Here is a 23,135-nt window from a genome sequence, read left to right on the forward strand (position 1 = left end):
TAAGGAGCCCTCACTTCTGGAATGGGGGAATTCATCACTTTGTTTCCATTTCTCCTTACTTTTCTTTCTGCAGCGCACTCGTGATGGGATATTGGTTTGTTTTGTGATGGTAAGCAGAAGGGGCATGCTAGTGGCACCAATACACTGCCAACGCATTAGAAGCAGTTACACACAACCCATCTTGGTGCAAATGCGACTACAAGAGGCCTGGCACATGCTGCTGCTTATCCAATGCAGCTAGCCACTTTACACAGCGTTTGCCGTTCCACATTTCCATTCAGGCTTCCTTTAGGTTCAAGTTCTACTAAGCTTTCTGTTTTCTTTGGATACATCAAAAGAAGTGTGACAGTGGTTATTTGCTTCAAATGGAATTTCTTTTTTTTTTTTTTTTTTCCTCCAATGCTGCTCTTTTGTTTCGTATAACTGATGTTGTTTTCTTCTCTTAGAATTCATGCAAAAATCATGGACGTAACGGGGCAATGCATGGGCACTGTCCAGCAAAAGGTGCAAAGTGTGACAAAGCAGCTGGATACCACTTGTATGGAAATCACGAGGGCACAGTCTAGCATCAAGACAGCTGAGCGGTACGTGGCCTTTTCATGCCACCCTTGCATGGCAATCTGTCATTTGTACTCTATACACACAGCGGAGATTTGTGTTTGCCATGTGTCCGTGTACTCTCTCTGCCACAGGAATCTGAGCAAAGCTGAGAATAAGGTAACTTCTGTGGAAGCTGAGCTGGAAGAGGCCAAGAAGACCCTTGAGACTGCAAGGACCGAGTATGCTGAGCTAGAAAAAGTTGGGAAGGAGCAGATGAATGCCATTGAGGTAGCTGTGGTAAGTGAGCTCTCCCTTATGCCCTCTGTTTAGACATTGCTGATTAATGTGCGACTGTGAAGGGAGCAATAGCATTGGTGGAGTAATGCACATTCAGTATTAGCATTTTCAGACGAGGTAAATACAGTGGAACCTCGGTGACACGAATCTCATGGGACCGCTTAAGAATTTGTATCATCGAAACAGACAAAACTCAATGCGTACAAGCATGAGAAAGGCATTCACGCAGATCTGATTGTCTGAGGAGATTTTTTTGCAGCTGCACAGCCACAGCTTGCCACTGGCGGTACGTATAGCGTGGTCGGAGGTTGTGATGTCAGCATCAAGCTGCTCCCTACATGTGTACAGCATGACTAGCAGCCGCCATGGAGGTCACAATGTGCAGCCCGTGCATGCACCGTTGTCAAATGCTTGCGGTGTGTAACATCACTGACGATCGCAACATTGGCAATTTACGGCTCACACACCGTCGCAAACTTCTCGCCCTGCGTGTAGTGCGACAGGCGATCTCAACATCAAAGATGTATGGGCTGTGCGATGGCATAAACTACTACTTGCACAAACAGTGCAACTGGAAATTACGGAATCAGCTCTTTGGAGGCAGTACATACTGCTCGGGGCGCGCGGTAGTGTTTCATGCATTGATATCATCTATAGTAGCGTGGGAGGATGCTTGTGACATCTGAAATTCTGTGCGTCATGTACCATGCGCTCCTACCGGGGAAGTTAACGAATTTGTATTAACCAGGTTCATATCACTGAGATTTTACTGTCGTGGAAAATTGGCAGACTGTTTTCACCTTCCTGTATTTTATACGACCAAGCATCTTACTCAGTGCTCAGTTACCTTGGATAGTGCTACTGGGTGCACTTTCATTCAGTTTTTTAGTGGTTCTAGACTTTGCTTATATAGCAAGCAAACTGCAGTTGAACCTGGTAATCGGGAAAATTTGAAGTCCGCAATTTTTAGTTATGCACAGGCTTTAATTGCATGCAGTTTTTGCATGAGGACTCGTAAGGATAAAGCAGAAGCAAACCCTGAATAAGAAATAAGTGCAGCTGAAATTATCCTAAAGATGTTCACTCTAAATCCTCATGATTCGAAGTCCTAAACTCTTGGAAACATTTCGCTCTCCTCTGGTGCTGTTTGCCCAGCACCAGTATGAGGGGTCAGGAGAGCGTAGGAGCAGTACATCTGGGACATACTCAATACGCCTGCATATTTTTCCATGCATGTAGCGATCAGTGAATTGGGTTGAACAATGCGAGTCATTTTAAAAAGCACTGAAACGTTATTACAGGATACATAAATAACCATAAAATAACGTAAGCATGCTTAAAAAAGTTGGAAATTTGTGCTCACTTGAGCAGTAGCTGACACTTGACAATTGCTGTGAGCATCACTTGCAGTAGTGTGTATACTGGCAGCAGTCCTTATTTCGTGCACGAAACCGATCAGCCTTGACAATCGTTAACATCGTAGAGTGCAAATGCCCTTATTTTTTAACGAGGTTTCCAACCTTGAAATCCTGCCAGAAACCTCTATGAATCTGCTGTTTCATCCCAACAGCTATTCGCTGCAAGATCAGCCTGGAGGTGGCGCCCCCGTCGCTCCGATAGTGTGGATCAGCAGCCGGCACCGCTTGCAGACATACTTGCGCTTGCAGTGTCGATTTGTTCCCAAGTTTGCGGCGGCCTGTCAATTATAGATAACATGCCCTCATCAAACCATGAGCGCTCCAATTGTTGATGAAAACCATAGAATGGACAAATGCTGCTGAAAAGAAGGGCACATTGTAAGCAAACAAGGCACGCAACCACCCATCTTTTAGGTTTGCTGGCGTCATTTTGCATGCAATTTTCCCGGGCCTGATATTTTTGTTGCGTCACACTGGCCAAGTGACTTTTTCTTTCTTTTTTTTTTTTTTCGCTTTTTCACCGCTGTGCACGTGTCTGATAGATATGCGGGTTTAAGACAGACAAATTTAGGGTCAATTACACCGAGCGCATTTCACCACTGTTCACTGTTGAGACACGCTGGGAAGAAAATTGCCACCCGGAATGCACTTTCTGCGAGCAATGTAGGTACTGAGATACTCAGTAAAAGCAATTATTGCTTTCATTGTAGCATGGGACCATAGCCTGCTCATATTTCTGTCGTAAGAGGTGGACTGGTTAATAAGAGCACACTGGAATCCTGAAACAAACAGCAGACACCAGACCGTACACGCACACGTAAACGCTGCTAGCAGACGACGCGAGTGCGCATCCACTCTGATTAGGTCTTGCCGCAAGGTGGCGACTCTGCTCAGTCTCGAAGCCAATTGCACCGTTGTCTTGGTCGGTGCCACCTTCCACTGACGCACAGCCAGGCGATGACAATATGACCGCATCTGTATTACTCCACTGACAGTTAACACGATCAGTTTTAATACTTGACTGCGCCGAACAAGCTACGGCACCGCTTAGTGTGTAAAGGGCCAAGTGTCGCTGCCTGTTGCACTTATATCGGTAGAGGTAAAATGCACTACAATTATTGGCCTTTACTGGCATGCGGTTGCCTCCATCCATGGGCCTTCCTAGATGTGCTACACCTTTCCTGCAATTCATTTAAAGCTTTCGCCTACACTCAACAAGATAGACTGGAAATACTTCTCAACTTGTTAAAAAAATTTTTTTTTTTTTTAGATGGGAGGATCTCTTTCTTAGAAAAGAACTTCTCTAGGTAGGATGATTGGTTTCTGTGGTGTCTGCAATCGGACGGCTGTAACTGAACAGCCTGTTCTTGTGATTTTCTTGCAAGTGTCACAGCAGTACTCCTGCCTCCATCGTTCACAAGTGAAGCTCACCGATCTAGTTGAAAGTAACCACTGCCTGTGTTTTTACTTTCGTGCAGCAAGAGCTGAAAACCATGAAGCAGAAGCTGGCTGAGATGCAAGCGGAGATCGACAGCAAGAAGTCGGCCGAGAATGCGCTCAACTCGAAGCAGATTGAACTGAAGAACCAGCTGGAGCAAAGTGAGGCTGCACTTCAAGAGCGCCAGGCCAAAGTGGCGCGCTGGACCAAAGAGGTGGGCCATTCACCTTTTCTGATGAAGCTAATGAAGCTAGCTTAAACATTTTTGCATTGCAGAGAGGATTGATGGGATACCTATTGCTATTGCGCGTTTTATAATTCTAGTAAATAGCTTTTCATGGGTCCTTTAACGCTAGTGTCATTTGGTGCATGGGGCTGGATTAGTTCAGACTTGCTTAATTCAGACTGCCAGTTAATTCACGCTGCTACTAATGCATTGTTACCATTAATGTCAGGTGCAGTAAAAATGCTTTGAACTAATTTTTTAGTTCTTCAGCCTTCTTTAAATTCAGAATATTTAACAGTTAACTCTAACAATTGCAATTGTTTTATAACTTTGGTTAGTCAGGGATAGCGTGAAAGTCAACAGTGGTGTCCAGAGCAAATCTATCGGTGCCCGCAAGCAAAACATGTCCTGCTGCACCCAATTTGCAGCCATCCTAAAGATCAGAAGTTGTGATTGTGGTCTGTTTTCGGCGTCCATTTAACATCGAAACTTCCGCCAATGGTGGCATGAACCATGCTAGCAGAATGAAGAAAACATTTTCTTCTTATGTTAGAAACTGCTGACTTCATTCATAAGGAGTTGAAGGAAAATGCAGGTATTGTGGTGCTCAAGTTGCAGGCAAAGTTCTAACTTTTATTCATATGAACTTTGTGGTAGCAAACCGTCATGTCATCCCTGCAGCCGATCACGGCACACAGTGCCCAGTGTGGCCAGCTTGCACCTTAGGTGTCTTTGTTGATGAGCAAGTCAAAGGTCAGTTGGCCGTCCTTTCCATTTGTTGTTTCCTGTGTGCAAGCATGGATGCTCCGCCAAACCTTAGTTGTTCACCCACCTTACTTCTAACAGACAGAAAGGAAGAGACTATAATTTTTTGGTTTCCTTTTTATGATGCTGACATGTTTTTGTAGTATTTTCTGTTGAGAAGCCTTTTTAGCTTCTTTCTCTCCATGCTTCAATCAAATTTTCTCTTTCGAGAAACTTCTAGCATTTGCCACTCTTTCTGTTTTAAAAAGCACGTGCTGGCATGCAAGGGCCAGAGAGTGGAGTTCATTTCTGTTTTTATTAAAATACGCTGTTGTTCGTTCTGTTTATAGCTGAAGAAACTAAAATGTCACAAGATTGATGGTCAGGCTGAAATTACATTGCCTGAACTAGAAGAAAAAGACCTGGAGGAGCTGAACGAAGAAACATTAGTGATGAAATGCACAATGAACAAGGAGAACCTGTCATCCATGAAGCCGAACATGGCTGCCATACAGGAGTACCGCCGAAAGGTGAGGTTTGTAGTTCACTCCTCGTGGCAATGAGGCAGATTTGTGTGCAGCATTGCTGCGGTGCCGATTTTGCGGCCAGAGAGAAAAATGTGTATTGGATCAGGCTGACCCAATGGCTGTGTAAACATTTTGTGTATTAACCACCCATCTTTGGAGGCCCAAACTGGTTGTACATAGTATCACACACCTTCATTTAACTCTGGATTGTATGAAACCTACTGGTATTCACTGCAGCATCACAGTTCTGCTGTCTTTTTTTTTTTTTCCCTTTCACAGTTGTCCCGTTCCTTCTGCTGTCGTGACTGTTGTCACGATTTATGACTGGTGCCTTCTTTTTTCACGTTTTGCCTTCAGCTGAAAGTATGTTTTCTAAAGGCCCGTTGATTACGTTCATTTTGGATTAACTTCGCAAGACCTGTTTTTTAATAGTGAAAGGTGAGGAAGCAGTGCAGCATTACAGCCACATAAATTGACAGTACAAGCACTAGTGGGTAGCCACAGAGCTGAAGGTGGCATTTGTGGCAGAATACATACTGATAAATGCAGATTGTTAAGGAAGTTGTTCTCCATGCTGCTAAAAAAATAGAGAGCCAAATCCTCGCGTGTTTACTGCTCCATTTAATTTTGACATGTCTACCCGTGCTTTTATTTTTTGCTCAGGTAAGGCCTGTGCAATGTAAATGTCATATCCGTCCCTCCCGCATACTGAAGAAACATGCACTCTCAGTGCCATGCCTTTCACCATCTGGCCATATCCATCACCATACCATCTCAGAGGAAGGGTATGTACAGTATGCGAGGTTTACCATACTGAAGCAGCGCAGACTATGAAAGACGTCATAGTTTAAGGGTCCAGAAAAATTTAAACCACCTGAATATGTTCGGTATATTCTGACGTCTTACCAAGCGCGTAACCACTGAGTCATCATGGTGGGTTGGAGAGTTTGATGCTACGTGGCCTCAAGAAGCTCTTCACAGGTGCCATGAGATGACCATTAGGTGCTGTTTATTTTATAATTCCCAAACAAAGGTCCCATTAAATAACTAATTTTTCTGCTGGCTTTGGGTGCTCGGAAAACAGTATGCAGTTACTAAAACCATCACACTAACATTATTGAGCTCTTCAAGGCCAGCCCAATCTTTCAGCTACATTTTTTTTTTCAGGTTGATGTGTATGGTTATAGGGAAGTGGAGGTGCGCAGTGTCACCAGACAAATGGCAGCAGTTCAATATAAAAGTTTCCACAAGTCTTTGCATCCCACACCTGTTCCCCAATAAGCTGCCTTTGTCTGACGGTGCTGAAGCATCATCTTCTGCCTCGCCCCCAACCCCCGTCATCCAAGTGATGCGCCCTGAACAAAATGTGCAGAGAGGCGCCTCCTCTGGAATCTACAGACACAGCCACAGACAACACAGCCTACAAGGGAAGAAAAATGTTGATGAAAACTCAATTAGGTACAGTGTAGTGTGGAAAAGCAGGAGGCCTATACACAAACTATTGTGGCAGCTGTCACAAGGACGCACAGGCGCTTTCACCCTCTCCGAGCACTAAGAAGCGACAATAGTAGCTTTCCAGGTGGTCAAAATTATTCTGGAGCCCCCCACTCCGGCGCCCCTTTCTCTCTTTCCGCTTTCACTCCCACCTTCTTCTCTTCCCTTACAGGGTTTTTCAGGTGTCTGCAGAACAAGTGGGGCAGATACTGCGCCTTTCCTTTCCTGTGAACCAATTATTATTATTATTATTATTATTATTATTATTAGCTGCCACGTCATCACAGGGCAACAATAGAAGGCTTGCAAGTAGTGAGTAATAGAAGACTTAAGTGATGGTGCGCTTAATTCTAGCAGCAGTCATGGAGGCCACTTTGCTGACTGTCTAGTTTATCCCTAGCTAAACCAGAAGTGTTCCGGATTGGCGCAGTGCTTTGCAATGCGAGCCCTGGAATGGCCACTGGGAAGGAAAGCTACCTCATGAGATAAGGGAAATTTTCATGCACATATAGCTCCATGAATTAAGTGCAAGCTGCAGAAATTCTTCTGTGAAAACATATTTAGCCCAGTCCAACAGAAACCACTTCAGGGACCCGTCAATGGAGTTCCACATGACTCTGTGACGAGTATTTTTCCGGCATGATTAACCTCTTTGTCTGAGCTGACTTGGGGATGACTGTCTTTTGCAGGAAGAAGCATACAGACAGCGGGTTGCTGAACTGGAGGTAGTGACAGAGAAGCGGGCTGAACAGCGACGTCACCATGACAGTTTGCGCAAGCAGCGCCTAAACGAGTTCATGAAGGGGTTTGGCATCATCAGCAACAAGCTGAAAGAGACGTACCAGATGCTCACCTTGGGCGGTGATGCGGAGCTTGAGCTGGTCGATTCTCTGGACCCCTTTTCGGAAGGAATTGTTTTCAGGTGTGTGTATGTTCTTGGCTAGCATTGACACTGAGCTGTTTTAGAAAAATGCATTTGTTTTTCTTGCTGTGCTATGCTTCAAGGGCTCAGGGACGACATTCCAGAGTGTTTAAACGGTTCGATTGAATCAGCGTGAAGTTAAGTGGGAAACTTGGCTGCCTGTCTGTTTCCAATGCAATTGAGGTAAAGTATGGTTTGATATGGCCTAATAGTGTGCCACGTACTGAAACGACTATGGCTATGAGGGACGCTCAAGTAGAAGGCTGCGGATAATTTCAACCACCTGGGGTTGTTTAAACCCCGACCCATCCGAGCGATTTTCTCGCGATAAACTGGCGAATGGCTGTCCGGCAGCATGTCATTAGCCACCGCCAGCCATTCGCCGTTGAACTAGGCTAGATATTTTTATTGAGGGATCGGCCGCTCGTAAGAAGCGATCAATGGGAACTGTCCACCGACCACCGTCCAATAGCTGGCCTTTCAGCAAGCAATCCTGCCTTGCATATCACTTGGACGCAGGGACCTCATCATCGCTTACTCCTGGACTTCATAATCAGCCAACCTTTTTTCATTCATTTAATCATTTATTCATTCTTCATCTCATACCCTGCTGATGCCCTGAGGCAGTATAAATATTGTTATTAAAAATGAAGATAGCAGCACTTCCTCCACTTTCCTCTTTTCATCCCACAGCAATTCTTTATATATATTTTTTTTTTTCGTAATTATGTGTGAAACTACCTAACAGCAAAGGCAACAAGGTTAAACTGCAACTCTGCCTATGGCCAGCAAAAGTGCTCTGCACGCGTGCAGTGATGATGTCACAAACATTGGCCGAAAAGACTTGATGCATATTTAATAGTTAAAGTATTGACTAAAAACAGAGTGCTTGTGAGATAACCTTCTACAAGCTTCAAGGTTTTGTTAGTAAAGCATATACTGTGTATTAATATGAGGGGAATTTTTTGTTTCTGGCATTGAAAATGTAGTGTTACCTGTAGAAATAATCTGTGCTAGGTCAAAGGAACAAGCAATTTAAAATCGATTAGTGCCCGAAGTTCCTACCAAACATGGTGTAAGTAATCATGGACAAGTAGAAAATCTGCGAGATAAGTTTCATTACACTGTGGCAATACCGAGAAATTCAAACTTCTACTCTAGAGAACCCTAAAGGATCCTGACTCTTGTTACAGAATGTTTTCTTATTTGAGAGCCCTACATATGTCTTGCCATCCCATCTACTGCCTGCAGCGAATGTGGTGTAGAGTGTTCTTTTTCTGCCAACAGCGTACGGCCTCCAAAGAAATCGTGGAAGAATATCTCCAACTTGTCTGGAGGTGAAAAGACTTTGAGTTCACTGGCACTTGTGTTTGCGTTGCACTACTACAAGCCGACACCCTTCTATGTGATGGACGAGATTGACGCTGCACTGGACATTAGGAATGTCTCGATTGTTGGGTACTACATTAAGGTATGGTTACTGTTTCCTCATTGTGCTCTTTTCAGCAACTCATTTTATATGTGGTTGCTCAAGGATTAAGTGAAACAGCCCTTTCCTGTGGACTGCCCTTGTCTCAGTCAATGCACGCAGTTGTTTCGAAAACACTAGACTAATGTTACAAAAGTTTTCTGAGCCCTGCTCTTGGTTGCATCTGCTGAATACGCTTACACAGATCCTACTAGATTGCCAGGCACTTATTTTTGCAGATTGGTCATTAGATCGTGCATTAGCCAAAGCCATTTTTATTCCAAGCCCAGCACTTGTTTTCCTGCTGCAATTTGTCTGGAACACAAAAATGCTTTCACATAGCAATTAATGTTAGATTTGGATGAAAAAATTCTATTTTCAAATCAAACGAAGTATATTCTCATGTTTGTTCTTTTGTTTTATTACGAATAATTCCCAGAAATCTTAAATATCAGTTTTAACCTCTAAACACTCAAACTGTCTAGTTACGGAATGCAAGCAGACAAAGTTAATGTCTCAAATTTTGAGTGCTTCACTGAGCATTTGTAACGCATGTTATTTACGTTAAGTGCACTTTAAACACTGTGTAATCAGCATTCTTTGCAGTGGCTGCATGCTTAAATATAAATGAATTGATGGCCAGAAAAAAATGACGTTTTGCATATCTCAGTATTCCGGTGGGTTTAATTTAGAAAAAAGAATGCTGACATTCTTTAGCAGTGTGAACATAGGTAGCCAATTTTTTTTACTTTTTTTGCTCATTAGTAGATTTAGTTAGGTAATTAACCACACTGTATTGACATCGCTGAAATGCCTGTGAGAAATTGCTGTAAAAACCTGCACATTATGCATGGTAGAACGAGAGAAAGAAAACAGCTACACAGTATGAAAGAGCACTGAACAAGGTTAGAGTGCCGGGAGGGGGGGGAACCTCAGTTCAAAAGTCAAGCCGACGTTTCGGCAAGTGGACTTGTCTTCGCCCAGACAAAGAAAAGTCCACTTGTCGAAACATTAGCTCGACTTGGGAGCTGAGGCTCGCCCTCTACTTTTGTTCAGTGCTCTTGCACAATACACCTTTTTATATATATATTTATCGATATTATATTTACAGATTTCAGATATTAAACCGTGTCAGATTTTCGCCTCGTATGATATGCAGCTCCGAACAATTTTCAACCTAGGTAAATTCGGAGTCCCAGTCTTATTTTTCAGTGCTATCAGCATCAGGCTTCTAGCGAGAGGATGCATTACCTATTAATAGCGTCGATTGAATGTCTCAGTCCTAATTTCGCAGTTCCAATCTTTTTCAGTGCTGTCAGCATCAGGCTTCTACCGAGAGGAGGCAGTGCCTAGCGGTAGCATTGAATGAATGTCTAAATGCTTTCGGTTTCCTCGCCGTTTTGCCACACTGACCTCGCTACACATGCATGACTGGAGGTAGTACAAGCGCATTTCCTATGATGTTGGGACTGCGAAAACAGCACTTGGCATTTTTAAAGAGAAAGTAATCTTAGTTGCTTACAGCACCAGCACTACATAAAGCGATTCTGGACTAGATGAGGCAGGGAAAGCCTGCGCTTCTCTCACTTGCATATAAGTATCAGAACAGTAAAAGCGAGAAATATTTCCACGCATGTATAATGCCAGTGTTATTGGCATCACACTGTTGGTATTTGAACCTTAACATGCTTTTCTCATCTTATTTTTTTTCAGGAGCGAACAAGGAATGCTCAATTCATCATCATCTCCCTCAGGAACAATATGTTTGAACTTGCTGACCGCTTAATCGGAATTTACAAGGTGTACAACTGCACAAACTCGTGCACTGTTAACCCACGAGTTCTTGCACAAGCGGAGGCGCAAGTTCTTGCACAAGGAGACTCACCTGCAGAGGCAGATCCAGCATGAGATCATTTATATCATTGTTCACTGATTGTGCTAGTGTAATTTTACGGTCGTATTATTGACTTGTTGCAGTTGAAGCTTCAAAAACTATTTTAGATACACACACATATCATAACTCATCTGCAGCATTTCATTGTGTAGCATTTTACATTCTCCCATTGTATTTTTATTCAGTGAGTAATTTTTATCCTGTTTATTTGCATCAGAAGAAAGTGTGTAAATTTGCTCGATCAATAAAATGCTTGTGCTTGAAGCTATGGCCAGTGTATGTGTTTTTGCAGGCATATTTCTTTTACTACTTGTTGAGCAAGCATTGGTTCAGCATTAGATTTTGTTACACAAATGAAAGATGGCATGTGTGATTAGGCAGAATTGTACGAGTTTGCGATGCCATTAAGTGTAAAAGCTGCTTTTATATGTAAAGCCCATTAGGTCACATATATTGGAATGGATGAATAATAAATGGTGCACACTACCTGTGCACTTTTCAGCTTACATTTCGCAACAGGAATGCTGTTTTGGCCGCTCAGCGTGTAGCGGCTACGGGGATGACAGGGCTACACCTTATTTGCAAGATGCTCTTTAGGGCTATTTCACACGCGATGCAGTTGTGAAATAGAAAATGGCTGATTATTTGGGGTGTTTGAATTGATAGAAAATTTTATAAAGCGGTGTTAGTAAGGCATATCGGTCTATATGAACCAACCAGGAGCAACTTATCCTGATCCTCAGTTTTCTCTATCAAAACTGTGTGCACCTTGTGGAACGAAGGTGGTACTTTATTTTATGTCCTTCTGCCAGTAGCTACATTTAAAACTCGATTTAACAAAGTTTTGCGTTAAATGGAGGAAGACATTTCTCGGTCACTTAATCCGATAAAACTGTAGCGGCGTCACTGAAGTATCGCATTAAGGTATTTGTTAAACATAAATTCGATGAAAATGGAATTCCGTTTTGAAAGGATGCAACAGCACAACTTACTATATATACGAAGAACCAGGGAAGTTGTACTGTTACGTTTTTCGAAATGAACAGCAGCTATTGTCCGCTACGCTATGTGTATATGAAATTGTGGCCTGCGTAAACGACCGACACCGATAGCTAGCACATATGATAAGAAACAACAAAAATTGTATGTCGGCAAGAAGGGTGCTAAGAGGCTGGAACTTCATTTGTACCAAATAAGTCTCTGATCTTTGCTTGTTTGTAGTTTGTAGACAAGAACTGCACGGATTTTTCATGTGTTCCTCCAACAAACTATCTCGGCAGATCAAGGGCATCCAAAACTCAATCCGGGGTTGGCATATGGCACTGCTACTGGCAATGGGCAGGCTTTTTACAACTTGCAAAGTTCCCTGAATTCAGATCAATAGATCTCCCATTTTGCGCTGCACAGTTCGGCAAAAACGGGACGAAGTTTCTCCACAAAGTTACCGTTGGCTCACAGTCAATATATTTTTGGGTGTTTTCAACGAAATAGACCGCAAATATAATTTTTCACCTTCATTTTTCCACAGAAAGCTCGTTAAATCGGGATAGATAGGGAAACTGGTTTTGTTAAAAACTTACACAAAGCATTAGACCATATGGGCGCTTAAGGGGGATCGGAATAAATTTGTAAAATCGAGACTTCTGTTAATTTACGTTTCGTTGAATCGAGTTCTGACTGCAGTGGTGTATAGAGGCAAGCTCAGGCCGAATGTTTTGTATAAAGCAGAACCTGCCAGCTTGCCCAACAGCAGCACTTGTATCGCCCTTTCAATCTTGTGTACACTTGTTAGTTTCTGAAGGCTTTTTCTGATGCTGTCATCTACCCTTGGCATGCCATTCAAGAACTTGCTGTCAAAACCTAGCCCCAAGCATGTTGCATTGCTGAATAATTCACGACAGTGCTGAACAAATACACTGTCAATCAACGAAGCCTCTGATGTCACCTTGTTTTGGAAACATATCTATAATTTCGTTACTGGAAGCATGCTGCTTTTCATCACTAATTGACCACTTGCTTGGTATCTCGCCCACCCATAACTGCTCACTTGTGGCACTTGCACTGATGTTGTACCTCTCTATGTCGATTACTTGCAGTTCATTTCTTAATTTCCTTACTCTTTCAGCTAATTCGTCATGATCAGTTTCGTACACCTAATGGAAATTGCAGCCTGCATTGCAGCTCTGTTTTTTCTGTTCTTCATGCTGCTGACTACTTCCTCTTTCAGTTGCAAGTAGCTTTACTTGGGTCCTAAATTCCTTCCATATGGCCATATAATTTTTATGTTTATTTCTTAGAAAGTCTTATTTTCTCCTTAATATTCCCTACAAATGGCTCATCATAGAGCAGCTTCTCATTGAACTTTTGTGAGATCCAGTTGAAACATGTTCTCTTAGTTTGTTCCCCAGGATGAATCTAACCAAGTATGGTCTGAAAATGATAAAGGCGAGACACTAATTGTTGTATAGAGGATCAAGTCAAGGGAAGCATACACACTAACCTTGCTCAGCTATCGTGCTAAGCGTGCGTATACTGCAGGACCATAACATCTGTGAAACTTGTCCGATATCTTCCAAATTATCGTCTTCAGCAAGGACGCTTTTTTTGTGAGCATATCCCCCGCCTACGTGATCATCTTTGAAACAGACAGTTAGAATCCTAAAGAGGTATGATCAGAGCAGTTTTCGTCGATTACGAAAAATCGGTGTAAGTGCAGATGTTAAATCACTTATCAAATATCGGAGACCATATTGTGCTATTTCGTGAACTATATTTTGGCTTGAATAAGGCTGTATATTTTTCTCAGAGAATTTTCAAAGTCAGGCTCTGAAATGCAAAATGCCATATGTTCTTGCCCGGTATTGCAAATGCGAAAGAGCGCTAACGAAATGACAGTGAAGTTAAGTTCATCTTAAAACTTAAAACTTAATTTTCTCGTAACAAAAAAATGGCAAGAAGACGTGGTGGAAATCAATTTGACTTCTCTCGAATGTCCCCAGCGGTGTGATCGTTGGTGGCGATAACATCATCTACCTACTCGACGCATATGTGTTTGACCTCTTTTCGCGCTATCACGCTTGCACAGCTTCCCTTACAGAATCGCGCGAAATTCTCCGACTGGTGGGAGCAGAGCACGAGAGATTAACGTTAGGAAAAGTGTTCCAAGCTCCACTTCACAACACATGACGAATATATAACCCAATTTGGACATAATACTTTTGTTTGGTACAAAAGAACAGTGCTGCTTTTGGGCAAGCAGTGCTATTGCCTGCCAACGCTGGCTAGCACAACGGGCAATGCAGAACACAGTCCGACGAGTCCTGAAGGATGGGACCCACGGTAAAACTTGAAATTGTGCCCTATGTACACAAGTTTCACGCAATCTGAAGAAGGTGGTTAGCAGACTAAGGTACCACTGGTTTTTTTGAGCCCCTAACAAGCTGAGCAAACTTATACCCCGGATCTGCGCGCTGAACGCCCAGGGTGCACAATAAAGCCTTGGCGTACTTTCATCCGCTGTGTGAAAGGAGAATCCTATATTGGGAAAACGGGGATGCGTAAACAAACTCCTTGGGAAACAGGAAAAAAGAGGAAAAAGTAAAGATCAATATGCCAATTTGGTCAGCCATGTCAACATGTGCAAGTGCGAGCCTCGACTAGAGGATTCCAGGCAGAAGCAAGAACAAAGAGGCCAGGCTATTGTTGGAAGCCTTCCATATAAAGAAAAAGGCAGCCATGTCCGTCACTGATGCTTCAGTCAGCTTGTATGCGGCTGAGTACGATTTTTATATGTAGTGCGAGGAGATAATTAAGCCACAGCCGTGACAGCACGTCGTGTGAATGTGGGCGTAGCTTGAGGATATAAATGTGTGCCTGTCTTATGCAATAAACAGTCGGAAGTTGGTGCCTGTCCGTTGTCCCATTGTCTCTGTTTTGTGTGTATTGATTTTTTGCGTCAGGGTCTTTTTCCAATTTTTAAAAGAACAGGCAAGGTTCCGTGCGCGTCGTCTGCAGCGGCGCCATATGTCGTCTGCTGTTGCCGTCCCATTGAAATTTGCAGGCACATTTTCCTTAAACCATTTTTCAAGGTCAAATCGACGAACCGCAAGGCGGAAAACGGCAAATGCTACCTAAAAACCGTCCTTACGGCCCATTCGTACACTGTCAAAGGTCCCCTATTGTTTGCACGTTGTGCTCACTGTATCGCTCTTGGACAGGTATTAGCAGTTTGTATAAGCAAAAGAAAATTTCACTGACTGCATATTTTCATCAATTTTTATTCCGCACTCCCTCTATCTATCTCTCTCTAACTCACTATTAGCGCCATCACTATCACTTCAGTAAGAAATGGTTCATTTTGCAAAAGTTTCAGTCTGTTGCCCCAATTAGGTTTATCACTTTTTAGCCTTTGATAATTTTCATGCGAAATAAATTTTGCCCATGTTCATTGTGATAAATCAGACTTTTATGTTTTTACAAGATTGTCGGGCCGTGTTATCGGTTTTATCAACTTCGCCTGGCCACCAGAAGTGCCCTGTTGGTTTCTGGGAGAACCCCGTGCAAGCATTTTTTGCGGCCCTTTTCTGCGGTCGGCATGAGTGGGTTTTCACGGAAGGTGCGTGCTGCTGCTCGGTTTTTGCTCCGTAGTACTCGAATATCGCGATTTTAATATATTTTCTGCCTTGTAACGAATGGCACTTACATAAGTGTCGCAAATATAGCTTCCTTTTACTTGACTCTTTTAGAAACGCATTTTTCTCGGTAAATTTGTTTCACGTGGCGATAGGGGCTAGATGTGCGTTCGTTGTCGGCATTTCAAGAACGCTTTTGTCTAGTGATGACGGTCATTGCGCCTCTCATTGCGCCTCTTTTAAACTGTAGTTCTGCCGTATTTCACTTGCTGTTTGACGTTAAAGGAGGAAAGTTTTTTTAGTGTTAGAGTACGGACTGCCACATGTGTTAGGTGCTGCTAGGCCTATTAACACTAGTGCCGGCATAAACGTTACTATCAGTGGGGTATCGCTGCCCGTGTGTTTTGTTAATCGAGGTCTATGCACAAAATTGATGCCAGAACTATTGGTGGCCGTAAAATGTCACTCTGTCTGAATTCGGATTGTCGGAAGTTTTCTCATGCTGACACGTTTTCCTTCCGTTCTTTCAGCCCCTTGTCATAGACGGCCAAGGCCACTTGCTTGGCCGTCTGTCCGCACTAGTTGCGAAAACATTGCTACATGGTGAGCACTCCAGAATTTTTGCATGCAGAGTTTAATATGTTACAATGATGATAACTTACACATCCACTTGTATGAGTACGATGTGATTATACCTTAACCATGCATCACCATCTGATACTGTTGTAATAGTGCCTTTGCTCCCCGAGTTTTCGTTTGTGGTTTAAATTTTGTGCTTTTTTTTTTTTTGTATGTGCGGCTATGCAGGCCAGAAAGTGGTCGTCGTGCGATGCGAGGGGATCTGCATCTCCGGAAGCTTCTTCAGGAATAAGCGTAAGTGCTCTGAACGCCTTCGCACATCCGTGCAACCCTCAAGTTCTCAGCGCTGTAATTTTCGCTACGGTGGATGAGTGACATACCGGCTTGTGAATGTAGATGGTAAGCCTACTCCTGGCGTGGCTGAGCTTTTCAAACTACAGTTCACGTTCTGGCTGGTCTCATGAAAAGCTGAATAACATATTGAGGCACAAACTACACGGTTTCAAGGATAGGAAACTTGCTGCTCACACATTTGGTAATTTTTTCTTTTCTGGAATCTCTAACAGTATTAAGCGTCAACCGATAGCTTTCGACTCCAGAACTTCTTTCCCATAAAGGACTATCGAGAAATTCTTCCTCGAGTAGTTGTCACGATGTTTTTAATTGCTAATTAAAGTAAAATCAACATTGCTTATGTATAAAGGTTGTAACTCAATACCAATAGTATTCCTTTTGCCTGCTTAAGAGAGCCGATTGAAGTCCTTACATCAGAAACTTGCACGCATCTTCATTGATGTAAAGACTCTTTAGTGAAGGGAGTTGAAGAATTTCAACCATATGTGTGTGGCAGACATGAGTTGTGGCAGCATAGTTTTACATGGTGGTTATGCATTGAGAGAATGGCAGTGTGTGCCTTCCCCAAAATGAAGTTTAATTGGTTATGAGGAAAAGACAACCCTCTGTCTCGCTTTTTGGTAGAACTTCTTCAGTTAATGGCACACCGCCTGAGGTATTTATGTCAGAATATCTATTGCAAACTAGTCTCTAGATAGATCGGTGCTAAATGGAAAGCAAGGTAGCATGACACCACCCTGAACACTGCTCAAAGGATGGTTGCCTCTCAGTATCGATATAATCGCAATTTCGGCATCGCTCACTATTGATGCCACTCAATAAGGCTTTTGCCTTGAAACCAATAGCGTGCTGCCAGTGGGAGCAAAACCTACAGCCTGCGAATTTCATGTATAGTTCTTTAGCATGAAGCAGGAAGTATAGTTTGAGCAGACACCTTTAGATGCTAGTGCACATGCACAATGTTTCATCCTTGGCTTTTTACTGGTGTCATTGGTTAAGTACTGTGCATTGCAGAGAAAACAATTAGGTAAACCATTATTATGAACTGTAATGTAGCTTCAGTCATGGTATTGGGTTTTGTGGTCCTTTTATTGTTTGCACCTGTTTATTGTGCATCTCATGAACCTTTTGTCACGAGAATAATTAGACTAATTTGTGGCCTCATTCTTCGTTTGTGTGCAGTGAAGTACCTGTCGTTCCTGCGCAAGCGGTGCAATGTGAACCCAGCGCGTGGTCCGTACCACTTCCGGGCGCCCAGCAAGATCCTGTGGCGCACCGTGCGTGGCATGTTGCCACATAAGACCAAGCGTGGCTCCCTTGCCCTGGACCGGCTGAAGATGTTCGAGGGTGTGCCGCCCCCCTACCACCGCACAAAGCGCATGGTGGTGCCATCAGCTCTGAGAGTGCTGAGGCTCAACCCCAGGCGCAGGGTACGCGTCAAGCTGTTGTAGCCTCTTTCAGTGACATTGGGACCTTGACATTTAGAGCATATAGATACTGGTCTTCTTGGGCGCTGCTTCCCCCCTCCCCCATTAGCATTCATCAAGCCTCATTTGTGCAGTCTTGTTTATTTCATTGTGATGAGCTTGTCATTCCTTACCTACATCGAGCCCTTATGGAGGGCTGTGCGATCACTTATCTAAGCTGATTAAATCAAACGTGTGCATTGCGAAATTCTTTTGTGTGAAATGGCTGACAACCTGGCTGTTCGTTGCAGTACTGCACCCTTGGCCGCCTTGGACATGAAGTCGGCTGGAAATACCAGAGTGTCATCGAGTCTCTTGAGCTCAAGCGGAAAGCCAAGTCAGCCCTCTACTACAAGGCCAAGAAGGCTGACAGGGTAAATATGGCCTCTGTTATGCTACGCTTCTGGCTAGTTGTCATTCATGCATCCTCTTTGAGAAGCTTCACTCCTTAATTTGGCTATGTCTACTGTGCTGTCAGTAACATTCATGGATTATGCTCAAGTGAAGCATGGCTTATGTCTTTTATCAACTTAATTCAGTGAGATCTTCGATGTATCCTAACCTCAAGTAGGCCACAAGTGCATAGCAAACTGTTTCTTTGGTATTTTACACTGATGTGCTTATGTAGTTCGAAACTGTGTGATCAAATTCTGGAGATGCTTCTGTAGAGGATGCTTGAAAATAACACATCCGAGGTTGGATTCCATGATGCTTATATACCTACATTGTTTGATGATCTGTGATATCAAATTTTTACTGAGAATCCTGACCACTGTTAATCACTGGTCTGACTTTTTGGAGCATGGTGCTTATATTTGGCGTCTCCTTTGCAGAAATTGCTGGCAAAGGCCAAGGAGCTCTCGTCGAAGCAGGTTGAACCCATGGCGAAGGTTATCAAGAGCTATGGCTATGATGTCTGAACATCTCCGCAAACTGTAATAAAATGACAGTGGGCCATCCATGGTTTGTTTTGAAATTTGGCACTTTCTAAATAATAGTGCATGCTAGTTGGTGATGGTGCTGTGCACAAACTTGCCTATCCAGCAAGCGTGTCAAATGCCCATTGCAATGTAGCCTGTTAAAATGGGTAACATTCACTATGGTGTTACATTGGGTCTGGATTTGTTCTGGGGCAGTAGCCGAGCATTACAATCTGAGCCACCAGGATTGGTTATACCAATCCTTAAGCTTCTGAAGTTTTCAGAAATAGTTTGTCTCTGCCTGTGTACCGGGACAGTGAAGGAAAAGGGACAGAACAGCAGTAGAAGGCTTAAAGTTGGTGTTCATTTCACTGCTGTGGTGACTGCTTGTCTATTCCATTTAATTCTCACATTGTGCATGATGGCCGCCATTGGAGCTATTAGACAGCCTCATTTTTAAATATATATAGTATGCGAGACCAAATAGCACCACTCCCTGCCGTACACCCCTCATGCTCTTGCTGGATATATCTCTGCAAAAAAAAACGTTTTTTACCCTTATCTACTAGCACATTATGCAGGGCATATTAGACTTTGGTAAAACGTCTGTGCAAGGTGTCAGCTGCTTGGGCCGTGATGGAGGACTGCTTGTCTATTCCATTTAATTCTCACATTGTGCATGATGGCCGCCATTGGAGCTATTAGACAGCCTCATTTTTTAAATATATATAGTATGCGAGACCAAATAGCACCACTCCCTGCCGTACACCCCTCATGCTCTTGCTGGATATATCTCTGCAAAAAAAAACGTTTTTTACCCTTATCTACTAGCACATTATGCAGGGCATATTAGACTTTGGTAAAACGTCTGTGCAAGGTGTCAGCTGCTTGGGCCGTGATGGAGGAGGAATAAGTGAGTAAGGGAGATGGTGCACTACCAGCTTCGGAAAGAATTGTCATTGAAATTTTCAAAATGTAACTCGAAATTATGCACGTGCCGTAAAATACTCTCTGAACCACTGATGTCTTAGAGCTCAAATTTTGCATAGAAATGGCATTGGGCCAGGAGTATCTTATACCCAGTTTGGGACTACTGGTGCCGAAGTACCCGGGTCCGCTGCGTTTCGATGGAGGCAAAACGAAGAGGTGCGCTGCGATGTCGGTGCACTTTACAGGTCCCCCAAGTGGTTGAAATTATTCCGGAGCCCTCCACTAGGCACCTCTTTCCACTTTCACTCCCACCAACCCTTACAGCGCGGTTCAAGTGTCCAGGGACAAGCGTGACAGATTCCCGGCTTCGGCGGCCGCTTTTTGATGGAGGCAAAAAGCAAGGCGCCGGTGTGCTGTGCGATGTCGGTGCACGTTAAAGAACCCCAGGTGGTCGAAATTTCCGCCACTACGGCGTCTAATAGCTTGAGTCTCTTTGGGACGTTAAACTCCGCAAGCCAAGCGTGACAGATACCGCGCCTTTCCTATGAACCAATTGAAAAAAATGTTCTGGTTATTTGCTTGATTTGATCAAATGGAATCTGATTGCATCGTCCGTGGGGACGCGAAAATGCAGCGGATGAATCGTAACTGTCCCATATAAACTGCTGCAGCTCCAGAGTCCGATTGCCGGCACCGTGGAAGCTCGGATGGAACTCAACAGTTACTGCGATGAAAGGAGCTGAATAACAAATTTCGGTGCAATAGTCTTCATGTGATGTGTGACCAAGCTGCGGAACGAAGAGAATCGCGCCATTGGAATGAAAACTTCAGGGCATACGAATTAGCGCGACGACTGCGTTGCGTGAGCGTATCTGGGTTGTCTCGTAAGTAGAAGAATTTGCTGTGAAGTTACTTTTAAGCGTGCTCGGGAATATATTTCTCAGTTTATTCAAATGCCTTTTCTTACAGTATTGTCGCACCATCTAGTGTAACACCTTAGATTTTTAAAAAAGCTATCGCTTTCCCTGCAATCCGCTATTTTCTGCAAATGGAGACCAAATCAGCATTGGAAATGTACAGAACTTTCAAGCAGGAAACAGCCAAGGGAAACATTTACGATAATTCTAGGGGCAGCTCATTGTTCGAGGCTAGGACAGGAGTATTGCGGACAAAGGCGTACCGAATTAAGCACCGAACGATAGACACGCTGTGCAGTGTGTGTGGGAAGGATGAGGAAAGGCCTGAACACTTAATTTTCTGTAAAGGGCTCCGTCCTATAGTTCACGACAATGGGGCAGATTTAGCCAAAGCATTGGGGTTTAAGTATAATGGAGGAAAAATAGACTTCAAAAGGGTAGAAATACTATAGCAGAAATAACCAAACGAAGGTTAGCTGATCGGTGGCTGAAATTAAGCCAAAAATAGGTACAACTATATTGCTATTCACGGTTAGACGGCATGTGGCGCCGCCGCCCGATTCAAAGGGTTCAGCCTTATCCATCCAACTTCGCGCCTTTTTTTCGTTCTGAGTGCTCTTGCACGCTTGGATCGCTGCAAGGAAAACAAGTCACGGATGCTGGGTTTCTTGCGCAAGTAAAGTATATGCAATCGATACTTTGAAGTCTTCTCGACTAGTGTTTTAAAGCGTTGTCCGAGCTGTCATGTGAAAAAAAATAAGGTGTCACTCAGACCTGTTATATGGGAACATATTTCCCTGCGGGCTTTTCGAAGAATTTCAAGCGCGTTTGCCTTTTTTTTTTTCTGCCTCCAGATGGTCGGACGTCTGACTGTAGAAGAAGCTTCGATTTTTTTTTTTTTTTTTTTCACTTCCTGATGACGTAGACCGCTCAACGGATAGTGAAGATGGTGAGCCCGCGGCAGTTGTTACCCGCTCGAAGGATGACAGCTTGACACCTTGCATCAACTCATCAGATGCCCACTCCAGCAGAGACAGGAAAGTGATGACTGGGAAATACGCTCTCTTCCGCATGAAGAAAAAAAGTTTTTTTTCTCTACCACCAGGTTCATCGAAGCTCTTTGAGAACTTCAAACCTTTGCAGATTTTTGATGCACTGTTCGGTGAAGCTGCGGAAAGTCTTGTGCGCGAAACCAACTTGTTTGCAAAACAAGCGAAGTTAAAAGGGTGGCAAGACAACAATCGAAGAGGTGCGTGTGGTCCTAGGTGTGATGATAAAGATGGGTTTTCACAAGCTCGAGAACCGAAGGGATTACTGGTGCATCGTCAGCGACCTGGCCGTACCTTCTATACATTGCATCATGCCAAGATCCCGGTTCTTTATGCTTCTGCAGGCTCTTCATGCCAATGACAAAACTTCAGTGCCAAAAGGTGAGCCAGGGCATGACCCATTGCACAAGATCCGGTTACTTATGACAGTAATGAGGTTCGCGACTGCCACGAACCGTCAGTCTGCTACTCAATCGACGAGAGCATGGTTCGTTTCAAGGGGAGGAAGTCCAAGCAGTATATGCCTCTAAAACCGATCAAGCGCAGCCTCAAAGTCTGGGCGCGCAGATGCCACTACTGGTTTTGTAACCCAGTTTGATGTTTACACTGGAAAAGAGAGCGGTTGCAGCGGTTTAGGCACTCTTGTGGTGTAGTAGCTCACACAGGGACTTGCACAAACCGAGTGTCTAGTGGTGTTCGACTTCTTTTCTTCACTAGAACTGCTCCAAAACCTGTTTGAAGAAGGAATATATTCAGTTGTCACTGTGTGACAGCAAAGGAAAGGGCTTCCCGACACTCTCAAGAACAAGAGGATTAAAGAAGGGGACCATACCTACCGTGTAAAGGGGAATGTCGCAGCTCTGCAATGGCAGGACAAGAGGCTTGTGAATGTACTCACGACTGCCCACAACCCCTCGCACACAGTGACCGTTTCCAAGAAAGCGAAAGATGGCTCTAAAATTGACATCCAATGTCCTCTGGCTGTCATCGACTACACAAAGTACATGCGTAGAGTAGACCGCTTTGACCAGCTTAGGGAGTACTACACTGTCAGCAGAAAGTCTCGAAAGTGGTGAATGCGCCTGTTTTATTTCATTTTAGACTGCGCTCTTGTAAACACCTATGTGCTGCACCGACTATCAAACGTTGTTGCGATGACCACCTACGCTTCCTGATAAGGCTGTCAATGCAGCTCGTGAACGGTTACTCTAGATCAGCAGCCTTTGCTCCACGACGACCTTCCATCAAGAAGCCGGAAAAAAATCTTGGCGTGCTAGATGAAACTCGCTTCGCAACCACACCCCACTTCCCGAAAGCGGCA

General features: G+C 43.8%; 2 protein-coding genes and 1 non-coding gene across 4 annotated transcripts in view; all 3 read left to right on the plus strand.

The window, feature by feature from the left end:
* glu (structural maintenance of chromosomes 4-like protein gluon) overlaps positions 1 to 11,242 on the plus strand; it is a 55,720-nt gene extending 44,478 nt beyond the window's left edge. For both annotated transcript variants that reach the window (XM_084595128.1, XM_084595135.1), the window contains exons 20-26: positions 447 to 584; positions 693 to 837; positions 3,734 to 3,907; positions 5,014 to 5,193; positions 7,374 to 7,606; positions 8,894 to 9,077; positions 10,788 to 11,242. In XM_084595128.1, coding sequence (XP_084451254.1) covers positions 447 to 584; positions 693 to 837; positions 3,734 to 3,907; positions 5,014 to 5,193; positions 7,374 to 7,606; positions 8,894 to 9,077; positions 10,788 to 10,982 — 1,249 coding nt within the window. In that variant the 3' untranslated portion in view covers positions 10,983 to 11,242. The remainder of the gene's footprint in view (positions 1 to 446; positions 585 to 692; positions 838 to 3,733; positions 3,908 to 5,013; positions 5,194 to 7,373; positions 7,607 to 8,893; positions 9,078 to 10,787) is intronic.
* Positions 11,243 to 15,432: 4,190 nt separating this feature from the next.
* RpL13A (ribosomal protein L13A) lies at positions 15,433 to 18,957 on the plus strand. The gene is made up of 6 exons (XM_084595147.1): positions 15,433 to 15,583; positions 16,130 to 16,202; positions 16,407 to 16,472; positions 17,715 to 17,962; positions 18,250 to 18,372; positions 18,832 to 18,957. The coding sequence occupies exons 1-6, from the start codon at positions 15,563 to 15,565 to the stop codon at positions 18,916 to 18,918; spliced, it is 618 nt and encodes a 205-aa protein (XP_084451273.1). The 5' UTR covers positions 15,433 to 15,562; the 3' UTR covers positions 18,919 to 18,957.
* On the plus strand, positions 18,696 to 18,765 carry LOC146208586 (small nucleolar RNA SNORD34). The gene has a single exon (XR_014704584.1). It is a non-coding gene; the product is annotated as a small nucleolar RNA SNORD34 (small nucleolar RNA).
* Positions 18,958 to 23,135: the final 4,178 nt, after the last annotated feature.

Source organism: Amblyomma maculatum, chromosome 1 (assembly GCF_055883805.1).
Source record: "Amblyomma maculatum isolate TAMU_Amacu chromosome 1, ASM5588380v1, whole genome shotgun sequence".
Lineage (NCBI taxonomy): Eukaryota > Metazoa > Arthropoda > Arachnida > Ixodida > Ixodidae > Amblyomma > Amblyomma maculatum.